This window comes from Schistocerca americana, chromosome 1 (assembly GCF_021461395.2).
Source record: "Schistocerca americana isolate TAMUIC-IGC-003095 chromosome 1, iqSchAmer2.1, whole genome shotgun sequence".
Classification (NCBI taxonomy): Eukaryota; Metazoa; Arthropoda; class Insecta; order Orthoptera; family Acrididae; genus Schistocerca; species Schistocerca americana.
This window is the reverse complement of record NC_060119.1, coordinates 374811096-374829413: the sequence shown is the minus strand read 5'-3', so window position 1 is coordinate 374829413 and position 18318 is coordinate 374811096. Positions and strand designations below refer to the sequence as shown.

Sequence of the window (18318 nt, the reverse complement as noted above, 5' to 3'; positions counted from 1 at the left end):
CGACGCCTTTGCGACAGTGAATATGTTTTAAATGTTCACAGGGTTTCAGATGTGAAAAGTCGATGTTCGTCCTCAAAGTAAAGATGTTATTTTACATTCAACTTTTGATGGGTGACACTAACTGACGATTAGTGCTATGTCGTCTCCAGGTGTTCCGATTTAAGGGCTCAGAAAATACTAGGAAACCTAAACGCGGGGCATGGGTCGAGACGTAACGAGATCTTAATGTGGGCAAAAGACGCTTGTGGGCCTCTGTCAGAATTTCATTATTTACTATTCATTAAACACTTTTCTCGAAATAGGAGCAGACCCTATATTTTAGACGTGTGCCATGCACATGGAATCATATAATAGGTCTCCATGAATTTACGATAATTTAGGCTCTATCGGCAGCGCAGGTAAGAACTCATTTACGTGAAAAATTTGCTTGTTACAGAAAACATGCTTACTGCGGTGATATGTAGTCAGTATAATCACCCACATGTAAAAGCGCAGAGATCACATTTCCGAGTTAGCACGGAACACGACGGTTGATCGTATCTGCTGCTATTATTTCCATAATCTCTTCACATACCTTGTGCAGACCAGCGGTTTAAATCTATACGCAAGGGTCTTGACCAAATCCCACGCACAGATGTGTTCGGCGTCGATTTCAGGTGAATTCGTATCGCAGATATTTGGGAAAGTACCAGCACGGTCTCCTTAACTTATGGCTGAGGTTCTGACGAGCTGTGATGGAAATTTATGGAGAGCTACATCCTGCTGAAATACAGGCGTATTCAGAATTTGATCAGTCTCCGATGGTAATTCTAGAAAATGGTAAAGATTTTTAGTTAAATTTTGCTTGTTACAGAAAACATACATACTGCGGTGTAGTTCTGTTCATCCGTAGCCACGATATTCCGTTCTGATTCTTGTGTCTCATGATGCAGTGAAGTAGGCCAGTGGACAAGGGAACATTCCCAGGGGTAAATAAATGATCTTGATGGAACTTGGCGGGTGTGCGGAGGGGAAAAAATAATGCAGTACGTATTCTTTTGTTTGTGCCAATTCCACTCTGAAGGAGTTAAACGCACCCTGAAAGGTAATTTGGCATATTAGATTTGAAGAGAATATCTTCGAATCGATTCAACATAATAAATGTTTTTCAGGTAAAAGTTGATCTATAATTAACGTTGTAGAAATCTGCATAATCAAGTACTGTAATAATTTGAAAGTTGACAAACGAAAACACTTGTTGCAATATAAATCAAAGAAGCTTTCAAGCTACATGGGTCCATGTGTAATAAAGCTAGTTTCTGCAATACCATTTTTGGCAAATAAGCTGTATACAATATGCTGTCGAAGTATTTTCAACATACCTAATTAAAATATCTAAGTAGTAGTTATTATTCTAATTATTTATTTTCTTCGTTTTTATTTTACTTTTTAAATTTTTATTTTACGTTTTACATTTTTAGATTACCGTTTCACATACCTATATTTTGTTAATGTAAAATAATATACGACTTATTATTATGATAGAAAATCATTACAATAATCATAATCTATACAAAAATGCTTAAAATATAACTTGTTTTGCACCTTACAGATAAAATGAAAGAAATTTCTCCACATAATATACACGATGGACAAGACGATATAAAACAAAATCCAGCAGAATTTCAAATTTCCACGGTAAATCCTCTAATTATTTTGGTTTGTGTCAGGCAAATTTCCGGACATTGGTAAACCTCGGCGAAGATAATTGATTATGTAATTGTCACTGCAGTTTAGTTACTCTGACGGAACAAAATCGCGACACAAAAAAGGAGCTGTGCGTTATAAAAGAAAATTCGTAATCGCATGAGACTTGCCCTGGCAGCACCACTATGAGGATACAAATCAAGTTTGCTTTAAATAGACGCTGCAACGGTCGTGAGTGTTGGTTGCCTTTGACAGTGGACGTCGTGGGTTGATGTTAGTCAGGAATGCCTTTAAGGCAACTTAATCACTCAACTTATTAGAGAATTTATTGTCGGTGGAGATAGCAACTCTTACATTGAATAGATTCAGTAAATTAACATTTTTTTGTGAAATGGGTTTACTTACAGTGAGTCCAAAAAGTATACGTCTAGTTATAATTTTTTTAAATAATTAAGTGTATGTCACAAGAAAGGAAGGGAACATAAAATGTGAACATCCAGTCATATGCAACGAACCTTGGTAAGTCATTGTTATTGATGGACAAGGAAATAACTCCCTCCATAGCGATAAAAAAATTGACAAAATGGAGAATTTGTTCAAGGGCTACTACAAAATGTATTCATCCACTCATATTTTTTTAAATTATCGATCTGAAAATATGATTTCAGTTACAAAAATTAATATTTAGTGGGGTTTCCCTTTGCAACTATTACTGCTAGTAGCCGTCTGTAAATCGACTTGACCAAATGTGCCGTCAGAGAGGCTGGACTTTTGTCCAATTCGTCTCTTGTTGGAAATGTGATTTCTCCTCATGCTATCTCCCAGTACTTTCCAAAGGCGTTCAATACGATTAGTGTCTGGGCTCTGAGGAGGGGTGTTAAGTTGTTTTGGGGTATTGTACATGAGCCACAGTCTTGTATTTAGAGCCGTATTCTTTGGGTCGTTATCTTGCTGAAAAATGTAGTTTCCTTGCAGACCTAAATTTTCGGCGCTAGGATTCAGATTGTCCTTTAAAATGTTGATATACGTATGGTGATCCATTGAACCTTGTATGAAATGCAATTTTCCAACACCTGCAGCACTCATACAGCCCTACAGAAAGTGTTTAAACGTCGCACAAAATTGCGTGGCAACATCTCGGCATTCTCCTAACGCCACACCATTCGCCTGCCATCCGACCCGGATACGTTATATTTACTCTCGTTAGAAAATATTACTCTATTCCAGAAGTTTTCTTTTTTGGATCTATGTTGCATGTTGCACCGCAAAATAAAGACGTTTCTTTCGATTCTGTTCTCTGACCCAAAATTTCTTGCGCGCTACCCGGCTGTGATACCATACGGTTTGAAGGTATGTCTGATTGTGTTGGCACATACCTTCTTTCCCTAGATTAACTCACCAGCCAACTTAGGAGCGCTAATTTTAGGTTTTTTCTTCATTTCTCTCATGATAAATCTCACGTCTGCATCAGTCAGAGTGTGAGGGCATCCGGTACGTGGTTAGTTTCTTAATGATTTTGTTGCGCAAAATTATCGACTGAACCGTCGATCTAGGTCTACCGACTACTTTAGCAATCTGGTAAGAAGATTTTCACTCATTATGAAAGCGCAGAATAAGTTTTCTTTCGATCAGCGTCGTCTCACTACCCTTATGGCCCATGGTGCTAATTTCACTGTATCAGCGCCTTTCAGAACCACAACAGGCGATACAGTGCGGCCGCGCACGATTGACTCTAGTGTGTCGCGTGGGTCAGCGTTATAGTTTAATCACTGCGCGCAGAATTTTCGGCATGTTGAGCTCTTGTATTACATTTTCTATTTTGTTAAACTTGCTGTCGATTTGGATGCATTTCTTTCCTTGCTTCTCAACAAAAATGAGTTACGAGGTACTTCTTACATGACGGGCTCCTTAGATTTTGTATACATTTCTTTTCATCTTACACAGACTTTGTTTTCTAAAAGACATGCAGCTAGACGAATACTTTTTGGACTCACTGTATATCTCTTTATGACTGCAGCGTCGCCCACAACCAGCATTAATCGTCCCTCTATTGGCCGACCAGATGTTAACATGCGTGAACTCCGTTAAAACAAGAGCGACATTTCAGATTAGTGAGTTACATCTACACAAGCGTAGGGATGCTTTCACGGTGGTCTAGCGGTTCAGGCGCTCAGTCCGGAACCGCGCGACTGCTACGTTCGCAGGTTCGAATCCTGCCTCGGGCATGGATGTGTGTGATGTCCTTAGGTTAGTTAGGTTTAAGTAGTTCTAAGTGCTAGGGGACTGATGACCACAGAAGTTAAGTCCCATAGTGCTCAGAGCCATTTCCCATTTTTTTTGCTTTCAGATGAGCTGCCAAGCGGTCTCAAAAATAGCTCGAAAACAGATGTAAGATTGGCAGTGTCCTCAAAAGTTTAGGAAACGATCCTTGTAAATTTTTAAGGCCGCAGTGAATTCTCCAAATCTCGCGTTTTCTTTAGTGTCATTGAGCTTCGTGAATTGAACTTTGTTTGTCAATGTTCGTCCCGTCCAGAATGCGATTTTCTTTTTAAATTCGTCAAAATCAAATCAGAAATAAGTTGTTTCACACTTTACAGCGGCTTACTGTGGCCAGCGTGCATTAACTCCGCTTAACATGCGAAGCGTTCAATCCATTCTGAATGTTCTAATTTCTGTTCCTGCCCTCCTTGTTGCATCATATATTCGATAACAGCGGCTTTTAAATCGGAAAATCGTCCCAGGCATGCCGCTTGATTTAACTAACGTACATGGCAGTAATGTTTAAAGTCTCCATAGTTTTCCTTCTTTTCCGTCGAAAACTGTTGCAAATCACAGTGGAGTAATGTGTGCGACTTCAGAAATTTTGCTATTCATATCACCAATTTCTTCAAATGCTCCATGCCTGCAAAATTTAGCACGAAGTGCTTCGTGGTGTACATAAGTATAAATACTATCTGTCGATCATTGTAATTTTTGGTCTTTTATTGACAGCTATATCTTTAAATTCTTCCTCCGTGATATTGTAATACCGTTTCATAGCAAATTCGAAATGCCTGTCGATTATGCTACTGCATAATAGATATTGAAAACCCTCATCACTTTCTTCTGACATTCCCATTCATTTTTAAGCTTGTGGCAATAGATCACTGGACTGCCTCGTTTTTTGGAAACAGCGACTGGCCTGTCAACATCGTTCATACCATGAACAAATAATGTAGTGTAAACAGCACTGACACCACGATTATGCCGAACTAAAGCGGGTTGTGCCGACCAAAAGATTCCATACTACAATACTAAAGGAAATTTTGCAAAAACAGACATAATGTCCGACTGGATACCGTAATCACTGTTTATACAATGCTACTTATAATCCGTCTTGATTGCAAAAATGTTTATTCACATGAGTGGTTTCGGTTCCTCTAGAACCGTCTTCAGTTCTGAAACGACAATGATACTAATTTCTATTTCACAAATGCAAACCTTTTTCATCCTATCCGATCAACATCAAATGTACCAGAACGTACCTGCATTTTTGGCTACAGGAATAGCCCGTCCCGTTACAGGAGTAACCTTCACATGTTGCGTCACATTAAATTGGTCGGCAGAATGCACGTCATTTATATTAATTACAAAACTATTACCGACATGGCACGTGTGAGGTTTGCAACGCTTTATCTGGCTCTGGCGTAGATCTGTTGCATCTCCTGATCTTCTGCCAATACAACGGTCTTTGATTCGCCTTCTCCGCAACGTTTTCTATGTGGTCGTTCCAATTTAAGTTGTTGATAACTGTTATCCCTAGATAGTTAGTTGAATTGACAGCCCTTAAATTTGTGTGATTTATGATGTAAAAGAAATTCGACTGATTTCTTTTCGTGCTGATGTGCATAGTCTCACACTTCTCGTTGCTGAGAGACAATTGCACATTTCGCACCATACAGATATCGTGTCTAAGTCATTTTGCAACTGGTTTTGAGCTTATGATGACTTTACTAGACGGTAAACGATAGCATCATCTGAAATTTAAGAGATTTTCTCAGATTATCTCCTAAATCATTTGTGTAGATTAGGAACAGCAGAGGGCCTGTAAGACTTCGTTGTGAAACACCAGATATCACCTCTGTTTTACTAGATCATTTGACGTCCATTACTACGAACTGTGACCTTTCTGACAGGAAATCACGAATCCAGTCGCACAACTGAGGCGATTCTCCAAAGGCGAGCGATTTCGTTAGATGCAGCTTGTGAGAAACGCTGTGGAAAACCTACTGAAAATCCAGAAATATGTATTCATTTTGAGATCCCCTGTCGATAGCACTCATTACTTCGTGCGAGTAAAGAAAGCTTTGTATTGCAGAAGAACGATATTTTCTCAATCTGTGCTGACTGTATGTTAATAGACCGTTTCCTTAGAGGTAATTCATAATGTTCGCACACAGTATGTCACCCACAAATCTTTCAAAAATCGATGTCGATGGTATGGGTCTGTTATTTAGCGGATTACTCCTATTACCTTTGTTAAGTACTGGCGTGGCGTGTGCAACTTCGTAGTTTCTAGATACGGATTTGTTACCGAGCGAACTGCTGTGCACTGGAACTGCTACCGGATGATGCAGCAAAGCATCCTAAACGCGTCGTCAATAAAAAGAATCACCACTTAGTAAGTGCAGGGTGTTCCATTTATCTGATGACCGCCTGCCCCGGCTGTTGCAGACCGACCACGAAAGCTACGGCTGCAGATTGAATGGGTTTCCTTTGGGTTTGAGCCTGAAGGCCATACAGACATACGCGCCTTGTCGGCTAGTGTCATTCGAGCAGCGAAACAGGCATCAGGAGTGTAACAGTGAAGTCTGCGAACGCAACAACGGCAAGAGCGAATTAATCAGTTCCACGACGAGTGTTTATTTACGATTCGTATGTGCGTACAAAGGCTGCTCGTACTGTTCGACGAGTGTTTGAACAGAAGTTTCCCGGTGTTCGAGTTCAGAGTCGTGACGTAGTTCACAAATTAGTGAATGATTTCGTGAAACGGGAAGTGCTCAGAACAAGAAGCGTAAACGACGACGTACAGTGCTCACAGAAGCTCATCTCAATGAGATTGCATGCCGCCTGGAAAACTCCGCTACAAAATTTCGCAGCAAACACAAAAATCGTGCACCTCTGTACAAAGAGGCGCTGCGCTGCTTGGGCGAAGGCCTTATAAAGTATCAGTAGTACAAGGACGTCGAACTCGTGATCCTGCGCACATGGTTAAGTTTTGCAAATGGGTTTTAAAACAAGTGCACGACGGTGAAATGGATCTTTACATGATTCTGTTTTCAGTCGAGGCTCAGTTACGTTTACACGGGTGTGTTAATTCCCAAAACTGTCGACATTAGCGCGCAGACAGACCTGTTCTGCTTCGTGAGGATCCCCTTCATGATCAGAAAATAGGGGTGTGCTGCCAGAATAGTAGGCATAATTTTTTTCATGACACAGTTAGGCGTGAAAGGTATGTGCAAAACATGTTACGACCGTTTTTTAATGAACTGGGTGAAACAGAACGAAGCTTCGCATTTTTTCAACAGGATTCGGCAAGGGCTCATACGGCCACTGTTTCTTTGCGCGGAATTCGCGATGTGTTCAATGAAAGAATGATTAGTAACAATATCTGGCGCGCTACAAGTCCTGATTTAACTTCGTGCGATTTTTATTTGTTGGGCGCACTGAAGGACAAAATATACACAACAAATCCTCACACGATAGAGGAACTCAAGGATAAATGGCTCTGAGCACTACGGGACTTAACTGCTTTGGTCATCAGTCCCCTAGAAGTTAGAACTACTTAAACCGTAGCGGTCGCGCGGTTCCAGACTGTAGAGCCTAGGACCGCTCGGCCACTCCGGCCTGCGAACTCAAGGATAATAGCCGTGAATCAATTAATTCAATAATCGTGCGATTAATAATTTCTTGAGTAGGTGTCAGAAATGCGTGGGAAATAATGGCATCTCCTTGCGTGACATAGGTGAGTACAAAATTTATTTGCTCATATTTAAAATGTAGTTTTGCCCTACCGGTGCAGTAGACGGGCGACACGCCATCTGATGGCCTGGCAGCGGAGCGCTCTCTGCCCGGCTATCTATTGCGCCGAACAGGCGGTCATCAGACAAATGGAGCGCCCAGCAGCTACGTTGTCTGTTTACTTATAATTGGTTTAGACAGGTTCCGGATGAAGCAGTGCCAGCGTGTAATGCGTCGCTTTGCCGCAGGACCAGGTGATGGCGCTGCAGTGGGTGCAGCGCAACGTGGCCGAGTTCGGCGGCGACCCGTCGCGCGTGACGCTGTACGGCGCCGGGTCGGGCGGGGCGTGCGCGCAGTACCACATGCTGAGCCCGCTCTCGGCCGGCCTCTTCCACCGCGTCATCGCGCAGAGCGGCTCCGTGCTCAACCCCTGGGCGCTGCAGCGCAAACCCATCCGGGTACGCCACCGCAGCACCACGTAGCATACCGCAGCCGAAGCGTACGTGACGGCGCTGATGTCTCATTCTAATTCTGCACCCACGAAGTCCGACGACACCCAGGGTATCATCAGATAATACAGACCATTAAGTGGGGTAGGACGTCAAACGGGCCGACTTGGAGCAGGAGAGGCATCGCAGGAGATTTTAATTTCCAGAGTCTATACTTTTACAAATAAAGTCATAAAACTTTGTCAGCATCAGCAGGAAGGATTCAGCATTCACACTGATTTCAGTGCAAGTTCGAAAACATAACAAAATAATTTTTTTACATGTGAATTTCATTATTTTTTTCACTTACTTGTGGCTGCCTTTGTTCCTATAGCTACACTTTTCTTCATAAGTTAGAGACATCCTTCGATGAAATTTTCACAGCATACATACCATACTTACAGGTGTATGAAGCTCTAGAATCTATTTAATTTATGAAAAAGCGAATGAACTGTTATATTTTAAACTTCATGTTTAGAAAAAACTTAAATTTTATAGTTAATTACCTCAATTTGTACCACAGTTTTTAATAGATGTGGAAAATTCTAGAGTTTCATACACCTTTAAGTATGGTTTGTATGCTGTGCAAAATTCATCGAAGAATCTCTTTTACTTATGAAGAAAAGTGTATCTATAGCAACAAATGCTGCCGTTAGTAAGTGAAAAATATGATGAAATTTCACATGTAAAGAAAATTACTTCGTTATGTTTTCGAACTTCCACTGCTATGAGTGTGAATTCTGAATCCTTCCTGGTCATGCTGACAAAGTTTCATGAAATTATTTGTAAAAGTATAAACAGTGGAAATTAAAATGTCCTGTGGTGCCTCTCGTGCTCCAAGTCGGCCCGTTTGACGTCCTACCCCCCTTAAGTAGCAGGGGTGTTTAAAGCTGAAATGTTACTATAGAGAACTTTATTACTTAATCAGCTATTACTATTTGAATACCTATTGTATGAGATGGAAGTTTCTCGCGACGACATCCTTGTACAAAACATCCTTATTTAACCTGTCACGTTGGATCTGGGTTACATTGCGATCCTTCAACGAAATTGTCCATCTTCTCCGTCAGCAGCAACGGACTGTTGCGTCTGGTCCTCTTTATTCGTTTACTGTTATTTCCATCCCTCACGAAGCAGTGCCCTGGCAGCGGAAAAAATCACTCTTCAGCCGAAGGTTTTACATATTTCATAACAGTTTTAAAATATATAAAATAATACAGTCAGGTGCGAGTAGGACTCGCGCTCCGAGGGCTACGTACAAATTTTCATGGTTGGAAGGAGGGGGGTGGGGGGGGGGGGCAGGATGCTGGAATCACAGATGCACTGCAAATTTTGTACACCTTCAGTAGGCCATTAAAATAACATAGCGTGCATGTAGTGAAGTGCACTACTCTGGCAATTACGAGAAAATAAGAGAAGTTTTACCCGTCTATCATGTGGCTCTTGTAACTGTGAGTAGGTGCCGGAGCTTTAGAGTTTCATGGTGGTCAAGTAGCAGCTGTGTCTTTGATGTGTTATCACGGTGTTGGACCCTCGAGGGAGACATCCGTGTTCAAATCTCCCTCATGGCCCAATTTTTTTTCCCGCACGGTAGCTCAGCGTGTCAGGTCAGAGAACTGCCTGTTCTCTGTAATAGAAAAGACCGAGTGAAGGGATCAATGACGAACTTCAGCGAGCGTCATGTGACGACCGCCACGATCAAATGCAACGAACATTAACAAACAAATGCAAAAAAAGAAAAAAAAGAGTGGTTAGCGTTCGATCTACATAAGGCGAAGGCGAACGTGTATAAGGCGACGGTTCGATTACCGCTAAAACTTAATTTTTAATCTATATTAAACTGTTGGGTGAAACAGAAATTTTTCAAAATGTTAACGAGGTATGTTTTCCCTCAGAAACTCTGAATATTCCCTGTCAATGCGGGAAACATGCGTTCATTCGATGCAGTAGATGCCGTTTCAGTTGATGTTTAGCACGTCTGCATGACAAATTTCATCCTGCAACGTGTGATGTCGAGAGCACATTTGACGAGTAGTTGTACGTTACTCTTGTGAGCTGCCACATTCTGACTTACTATATTACCGAATAAAGTGATTTGCATGATTATTTATCGAGGTCTGTCTTGGGCTTTCCAGACCTGTCCCTCGTCCTTGAAAATTTAATTAAAAATAGTAAATACTCAAATAACAATGTGAAATTCACTACAACTTCATGAAAATGCACGTGAGGTTATTTTTCATTATGTTATCTCTCAAATGGTACATAAGTTAAGTAACGCGACCAGTGATAATAAATACAGATTAAAAACTTAGAAAAGTATGGATTAAAAAATGAATGTTAACGTGACTCAAACAGCCCCTTCGACCACTACTATCTCGCTCAGAGCGAACGCTTTTGACCACAATAACTTCTCATGGTCGGCGCCTTCACACATATAACGTACATCAGTTCCAGAATAGACGAGTAAAACTTCTGTTGCGATCTTCTCAGAGTTTCCAGAGTAGTGCACCTTACTACTAAGGTATACAAAGTTTGAAGTAAGTCCATGATCCCAACGTCGTGGTCTCTACTTGTTAGTTGTGTATATCGATAGTTCATCCATCCCGTTCATCCATCCCGGGAATCTGAAACCTAAACGGTTTTTGCCTCTTATTGATATCGATAGTGGCAAGACATCTATACCAGGAATTTCTAGTCTTTCAAGAATGTTTTAATTTTCAATTTTAAGTTCAAATTATTTGTGTAATTTCGCTTTTGCTTCTGTAATACCTTAGAAAGCGAGGTCTTATCAGACGGACAGTCAGTCGGATAAGGAATGAGAAACAAATATTTTTTCTCGTGTGATATAAATACAGATTAACAATTTTCCTTTACTTGTAACGTGAAATCTTGCTCCTTGCCAAAATTCATGACTGTAGGTGAGCGAGAAAAACTCAGTAGGTGATATGAGTGAGTTAGCGAGTATCAAAATATGTGACTTCAAAGGCCTTGATTCCACTGACTTAGAAACTTCAATTGTAGGCCACGATAATCGTAGAAGGATATAGTCCACAGGAGCTGCCTATTAATAGCTATAGTAATTTTGTTGTATGTTCGTTTACAGTCCCTAGACGACATGTGATTGTTCGGCGTAAGTCATCATCACTTCATGCACTTTTGTCTATATCTGAACTGGCGGAGCCAGCACTGTAGTAGGAAGGTACACAGTTCAGTATATTTCAGTGAGCGTTCTCAGTATCGAGAGTTGGTTAGCATGCTCTAGTAAGGTTACAGCCACTGTCCCGGTTGAAATTATCCTCGCAGGTCCTATCTTCTATTTCTTCTTTAGTAACAGAATCCGAGTATGTACAAGAGTGAGACAAGGTTTTAACTTCATGAATCATTATTCTGTCTTTATTTATGAGATTGTTCATCAAATACTTATTTCTCAGGTTATCGATATTTCTGTGTTTCTTTGGCGCTCCGCACTGCGATCTGTAGCAGTAGATCGCCACGTAGTTGTTCAACATCTTCACGTTTTCGTTTCTTGGAGAGCGCTACCTTTATATCGCGAACGCCATAGCCAGTCTTTCAAAATGTGTACGTCAAATGATTGATCTAAGAAGCCAGGTGGTCCTTGTCACAAATAGTTGTTGCTCTTCATATTAATATACTTAAAACAGCTGTCTTCTCGACATGGCGGTGATAACGCTGTGCACTGTGATATAGATCAGTGAGCGTCGGCTTGCAATGCACAGTGTGGTCGTGCCATCCATCCGATTTTCATTGAACCAAATATCTAAAATTGGCATTTTCCTCCTCTCTCTGTCTTCACACTGAACTGATTTTTCTTCCTGAGGCAACAGAGACATGATGATTTTAACATACTACCGTTCCTCTGGTGTAGAGTTATTGTCCATGATTTTTGCAGGACGTTAGTGGCTGTAATAAATTAAAAATTATCACCGAGTTTACGATTTCCTCTAAAATAAATTCCTTGTATGTGAATGCGTCCGTCAACGCACAGAAACACGAGAGCAAGGAAAAAGTGTCTGTAAAAATTCAGAATAGCCCGGGCATCAGGCTGCCAACAGTGATTTCTCCAGAAAGAGCTAAATAAAGATTCACTTTTGTATGATGCAAAAAATCTTCTGACATCAGTTATCAACCGTGTTTGTGTTGGTAGCAGTTTTCAAATAAGACACAGGAAGAACCGCTGCTCTTTATTTTTAGCTGGATTTCGAAGGATAACACGAGCATCCGTGATCGGTTTGGTCAGCCGCCAATCCACATTGACCATCAGTTTTGGCGCCATTTAGGCGGACGTTCTCCTGACTGCTGGAGCTTTGTAGGCTTAGAGAGTGCTACCAATTCGACAAAAAATCATTCCGATCTGATCATTACTTATGAGTCACGATATCTCATTGACTAATTTACCGATGGTAGTCCGGATGTCCCATCTGCACAAAGCCACGAGATCACCTTTGCTGCACCTCAGGTAACGCCAAATGTTCTACGATGGTTGTGTCATGACAGTACCACTCTCTCATCCTTTTGTTATTCTCTTATCTAACACTTTTTGCTACTTATGATTTTTATTACACAGTTGCCCGAGAAATATTCGCCATACTTTCTTTAGTTTTCAGATTCAATGGTCTAAGCACTCTTTACGACTTATTTCAACAATTAAATTTCCTGCCAGATTAAAACTGCGTGCTGGACTGAGGTCGAACTCGGGACCTTTGCCTTTCGCAGCCAAGTGCTCCTGATATTATTATTGAACCAGTACGAGGTATTTGTATTTGCTTTTCAAGATGGCAGTGCAGTATATCTGTTTTATCCGCGTCAAAATATGATCATCATCGGAGTGGTGTTGCACAATTTCTCTCCTCTTCTATAAATCTATGAGTGGCTTTAATCATGTCAGTTGTGATTCAGTAGAAAGTCTAGGTTTAACTACATTATGCTGCTGCTTGGTATCACGCTCAAAGTAGCAAGATATCAGGCAGGTTCCCACTTTTAGCAGAACATAGTCGAAAGCAGGAGAGACAATAGCGGCTATTCCGGTTGCCCATAGCCTCTTTATATCATTGGCTGTTAAATTCACTTGCAACTGGTAACTGATAACGGATAATGAAAATAAAGAGAACGAATTGTAGAGACCAGACTAAATCTGTGTAGCCTCATCTGCAACAGTGTTACATATTGCAATGGAATTGCCTTCAAGTGTACCCAAATGTATAGCCTGCCCTTGTCAGTTGCGAAAGTGTTCTGTTGTACACACGAAACAAATAGCGTCCCGGGTCCATTCAGTGAAAACTGTTAATAAGTTTATGAGGTCAGTCAATGGCTAGGCAGTTCTCACTGGGATGTCTGTATGCCTCACGCACAGACTGAGGTGGAGTTCCACATGTGTCGACAATTAGACAAACATATTTAACAGTGAAACTTCCTGGCAGATTAAAACTGTGCGCCGGACCGAGACTCGAACTCTGGACGTTTGCCTTTCGCGGGCAGGAGCTGCACCACCTGAGCTACCCAAGCACGACTCGCTACCCGTCGTCGCAGTTTCAGTTCTGCCAGTACCTCGTCTCCTACTTTCCAAACTTCACAGAACCTCTTCTGCGAACCTCTGCAGACTATCGCATATTTCTCTGGACTTACTGTCCTTGAAATAAATTAAAGATAACTCCAATCCCACCGCCGCGACAAAATTTCTGGGAAATTTCCCTTGTTTGTAAGCTAAATGTCTGAATTGGAAATTCTCTCTCTAATATTACCAACAGTGATCTCCACTGTCCAACAACTAGCTCGCCTTGTATTTATCGGAAAGGAAATGGTCTGTAATGGATCGAATCTCGAATCTACCCCTCTGCCATTCGGTGGAAAAACAGAAAAAAGAACTGACCCTGCACTGAATCTTGTGAGATACACTGCAACATACATTAAAGAGCCGAAACATTACGACCCCCTGCTTGACAGCTTGATGGTCTACCTTTGGAACGTAATACGAAAGCTATTCTGCGTGGCGTGGAGTTATCAAGTTTATGGTAGGTTTCCAGTGGTATGTGGTATCAGGCGTCTAACTACAGGTTCCCCAATTCCCGTAAATTACGAGCCGGTTGTTTGTAAGACCATAGCTGGCGGTCGACATCGTCCCAGATGTGTTCTATCGGGTTCACATCACGTGCATTTCATGGCTAAGCTCACTATTACACTCCTGGCCTTGTGACATTAACTTCTATCTTGCTGGAAGACGCCATCGCCGTTGGATAAGTCAACAGAGATGATAGGATGTTCGTGGTCCTGAATAATGATCACATATTCCGCAGCTGTGAGGTGCCTTCGATTACTACCATCCGTGGGGCAATATATGTTCCTAGCAGCCGTTCACCTGTATGACACTGTATCCTGATATGACCATCGACATGCACTAAAATGGAACGTGTTTAATCCAACAGATAACACGTTTCTATTAACACGTGGTCTAATTTCGATGACTCTGTGCCCTCTGCAGCCGTAATTGCCGAAGTCATCGGTTCAAAATTGGTACACTTAGGGGTCGTCTGCTGCGAGGCCCCGTGTTCAATAATGTGCGTTGAACGGTGTGCTCCAAGATGCTTGTGTCTGCACATGCTATGTTGTCAAATGTACCAAAGATCATTGCCTGTCCTTATTTGCGGAGCGGACAAACATTCAATCTACGCCTTCTGTGATGACGCCCTCACGTCCAACAACTTGTCGTCCACTCGTGGTTCCATCGTCCTTCAACCACTTTTCGCAGATACTCACGACGGTAGCACACGAGCATCCGGCCAGATTTGCCGTCGAGATTCTCGCTCCCACGCGATTAATCGTACCCTTCTACGCTTCGTTAAAGTCGTTTAAGTCAGTCGGTTTCTCTAATTGCGGCCCGTATCGTCACTAGAATGATTCCACAGTCGTCTCTGCTGCGCTCATACGAGGGCTGGAGCTTTAATAGTGGCAACTATTTATTTACAGATCTTACAAAATGGATACGTGTTTCAAAGTTTTACTGACCTTCAAAGTAGTCACCAGCATTGTGCATAACCCGTTGCCAGTGATGTGGAAGTCGTTGGATCCTCTTAGCAGTGCCAGTTGTGCTGGCAGTTCGAGCGGCGCGTCTATTGCTCGACGAATTTGTAACAGTTCTGAAGCGAATGCCGTGAAGTGTTTCCATCAGTGTAGAAATCGAGTAGAACTTACGAGGGCCTAACTCAGGGGAGTGCTGTAGGTGGCGTAGCACTTAGCAGCCCCATCAGTCAAACAAATCAGTAACAGCTTGCACTGTACGTGCTTGAGCATTATCCTGCAAAATGATGGTCAGTTCCTGCAGAAAGTGTTGTCTCTTTTGTCTCTAAGCTGGTCGTAGGTTGTGTTCCAAAAATGAACAGCATAGAGATAGAAGTGATGACGCTTTCTGCAGGACATGACCATCATTTTGCGGGACAATGCTCAAGCATGTACAGTGGAAACAGTACGTGCTGCAACGGGTTATATACAATGCTGGTGACTACTTTGAAGGTCAGTAAAACTTTGAAGCGCGTATCTATTTTGTACGAGCTGTAAATAAATAGTTGTCACTATTAAAGTTCCAAGTCTCGTATGTTTACCGCGTCATTTGCCCTCAGCGCCACCAAGCGACATTTACTCTGACGGTGGGCAGCGACCGTAATGTGGTGGCTAATGTTATTATAGTTCGGTAGTTTTGGTATACTACGTAAATGACGTAGTAAATGGTGCGATTACCAGTAACATTGGTAGCACAGGTAGGGAAGAAGCATAAATGAATGTGTAAGAGAGAAACTGGGGGCCGACGACTCCTATTTACTGTTTTGGTTGTTTGGTTGTTTTCCTTACAAATAATTACAACCGCACACCATTCAGTGTTAGTCCGCTGTGTATTTTATATCCTTTCAAAATATAAATTTCAATATGTAATAAAAATTAACTGATCACGTAACTACTGCGCGTTAATGTTACCAAACAATTACTTTTGATGCAAGTACAGTTTATCTGCACAAATATACGAAATATATAGAACGCTTTACATCATGTTCAAAGGCAAAACTTTTCTGTTATTGTTGATAAATGCGAAAAGCGCTTAAGAATAACAGAAACATATTTTATATAAGCTTGCGAAGTATTGAAGAGATGTCTGATATGTTGTTCTGTTGCAACCTTTTTTTATTTTATCTTTTTTTATTAAATTGTGTTTTCTGGAGCTATATGATCAACCTGTATTTTTCTTTATTTTTAGTACAACACCCCTCTGTCCCACGTTAAAGATCACCAAATTTTCGAATAAATCCTGAATTAAACACTGATAGTTTCAATTTTGCTATAAATGCTGTTAATTTTTCAGTAACAGACAGCAGAACAACTCTGTAGAACAAAAATGTTATGTAGGTTACGCAGGCCTTTGTATATCCTTACTCAAACACTTTACTGCTTCTAGTTTCTAGGAGAATCTCGTAAGATGCGATTCGCATACGCTAACAAAGAAATCGAAAAGGTGTAACGCCCGATAGCTATGCAACAAGCCTATCGTATGGGAAACGCGGGTACGAGCGTAACTGACCAAAGTTCCTAGGAAAGCTACCGTAGTCTACGCTTATTTATCGTAGTCTTCGGCCCACGCTAATTTTACAACTTTAGTTGTGGCTAATCAGCATATATTCATCGAAATCTCATTTTTTCGCTAACCTTCTGTTTTCTGCACAAACGTCCAATAAGAACAACAGAAGAGATTTTAAAGGAGTTTAGTCTACTGTAGTTTTTGTAGCTTCAGGTAAATGGAATAATGGATATTTGAAGCTGACATGCACGGTGCAGAGAGGATGGTTCAGTTTTTAAGAACGGTGCTTGTGTTGGCAACACCTTAGCGAATGATTCACACACAAAGACTATGGACGCTTTCAATTACTTTAGTGTACCCTGCACGTTTTATAAATGTGTGAGCGCGAAATAATTTGACTACGTAGTACTAAACTTGTTTGTGATCCCAAGTGCATTCTGTAAAAAAAATTGTAGATGTTAATTAGATCTTACTGTTGTTAACAGAATTATCTTCTTTGGCTGACCGCCCCCTGATCATTTACTTAGCATCACTGATAAATGAGTCGGATGTTTCAGATTTGGTTGCAGATGACAACCTCATGACGTTCTATAGTGGGTGTATTCGGAACGGGAATCATTTAGACTCAAGAGAACAAAATTAATAGCTAATCGATTAAATAATCAGTGACACCGACACTAAAGCCACCGAAGTAGCGCCAAACAGAGAGCAAAAAGATAGATAAGTCAGTAGAATGCTTACGCACGAAAGGAAAAAGTTTCGTGTTTTAATCTTCCAGGGAGACTCAGATCAGCACACATTTCTCTGCAGATTGTAAATTCAATCTCGAAATTATATTTCGAATGTTCAGGATTTAATTTCTTGAATTTCTTTTATTAAAATATTGTTTTTAATCGTCAAACAATATCTTCTAGAGAAGATCTTGAATATTTTGTTTGACGAGAGAAGAATGACAGAACTCGAGGAGCCCGTAAAGCTCTTTTCATTCTTGTCGAGACCTCAGCAGTGTCTCACGGTCGCTCGAAATCCTTTAAGTACCAGAAACGCGGTTAAGTGCTCCGAGTGATTCCGTCCTCAACTTGCTGCTTCAGAAGCACTTAGTGGAAACGAGTCTTACTTGAGCCCACGGCTGTTGTTGAATCACAAGGAAGCACGGAAGAACGTAAATCTCGTTTTAAGTGTTGGTATTGTACGCTTATCTCGCCGTGGTTAAAGTGAGCTGGAACGCTAGGCTCTTTGACACTATGGCACATTGATTCTTCTAAGTCTGCATATGTCGGTACAAAAAGACACGCTTGAAGCACTTTAAAGTTCTCGTGTGTGTTGCCAAACATTGGCGATGAAGTATAAGTAGGAGAAAAACTGAGATTACCAGATAACTTTTGCGAAAACAGTCAGCTGATATGAACATTTTATTTATTCTGCACGTTCTGACAGAATGTAATTGTAAAAGAGCCAACTATTGGCTTTGATGGAGAGCGGTATTAACGTCATGGAACTAGAACGTTTCAGCCATTAGTACCGCGATAATGCCACACGGCGATGGTTAAATAGGCAAAATACATC

General features: G+C 41.2%; 1 protein-coding gene across 1 annotated transcript in view; it reads left to right on the top strand.

The window, feature by feature from the left end:
- The window catches only part of LOC124551457 (juvenile hormone esterase-like), a 95486-nt gene that overhangs the window by 32472 nt on the left and 44696 nt on the right, over window positions 1-18318 (top strand). Inside the window, exon 3 of the mRNA XM_047126446.1 lies at window positions 7935-8144. Coding sequence (XP_046982402.1) covers window positions 7935-8144 — 210 coding nt within the window. The remainder of the gene's footprint in view (window positions 1-7934; window positions 8145-18318) is intronic.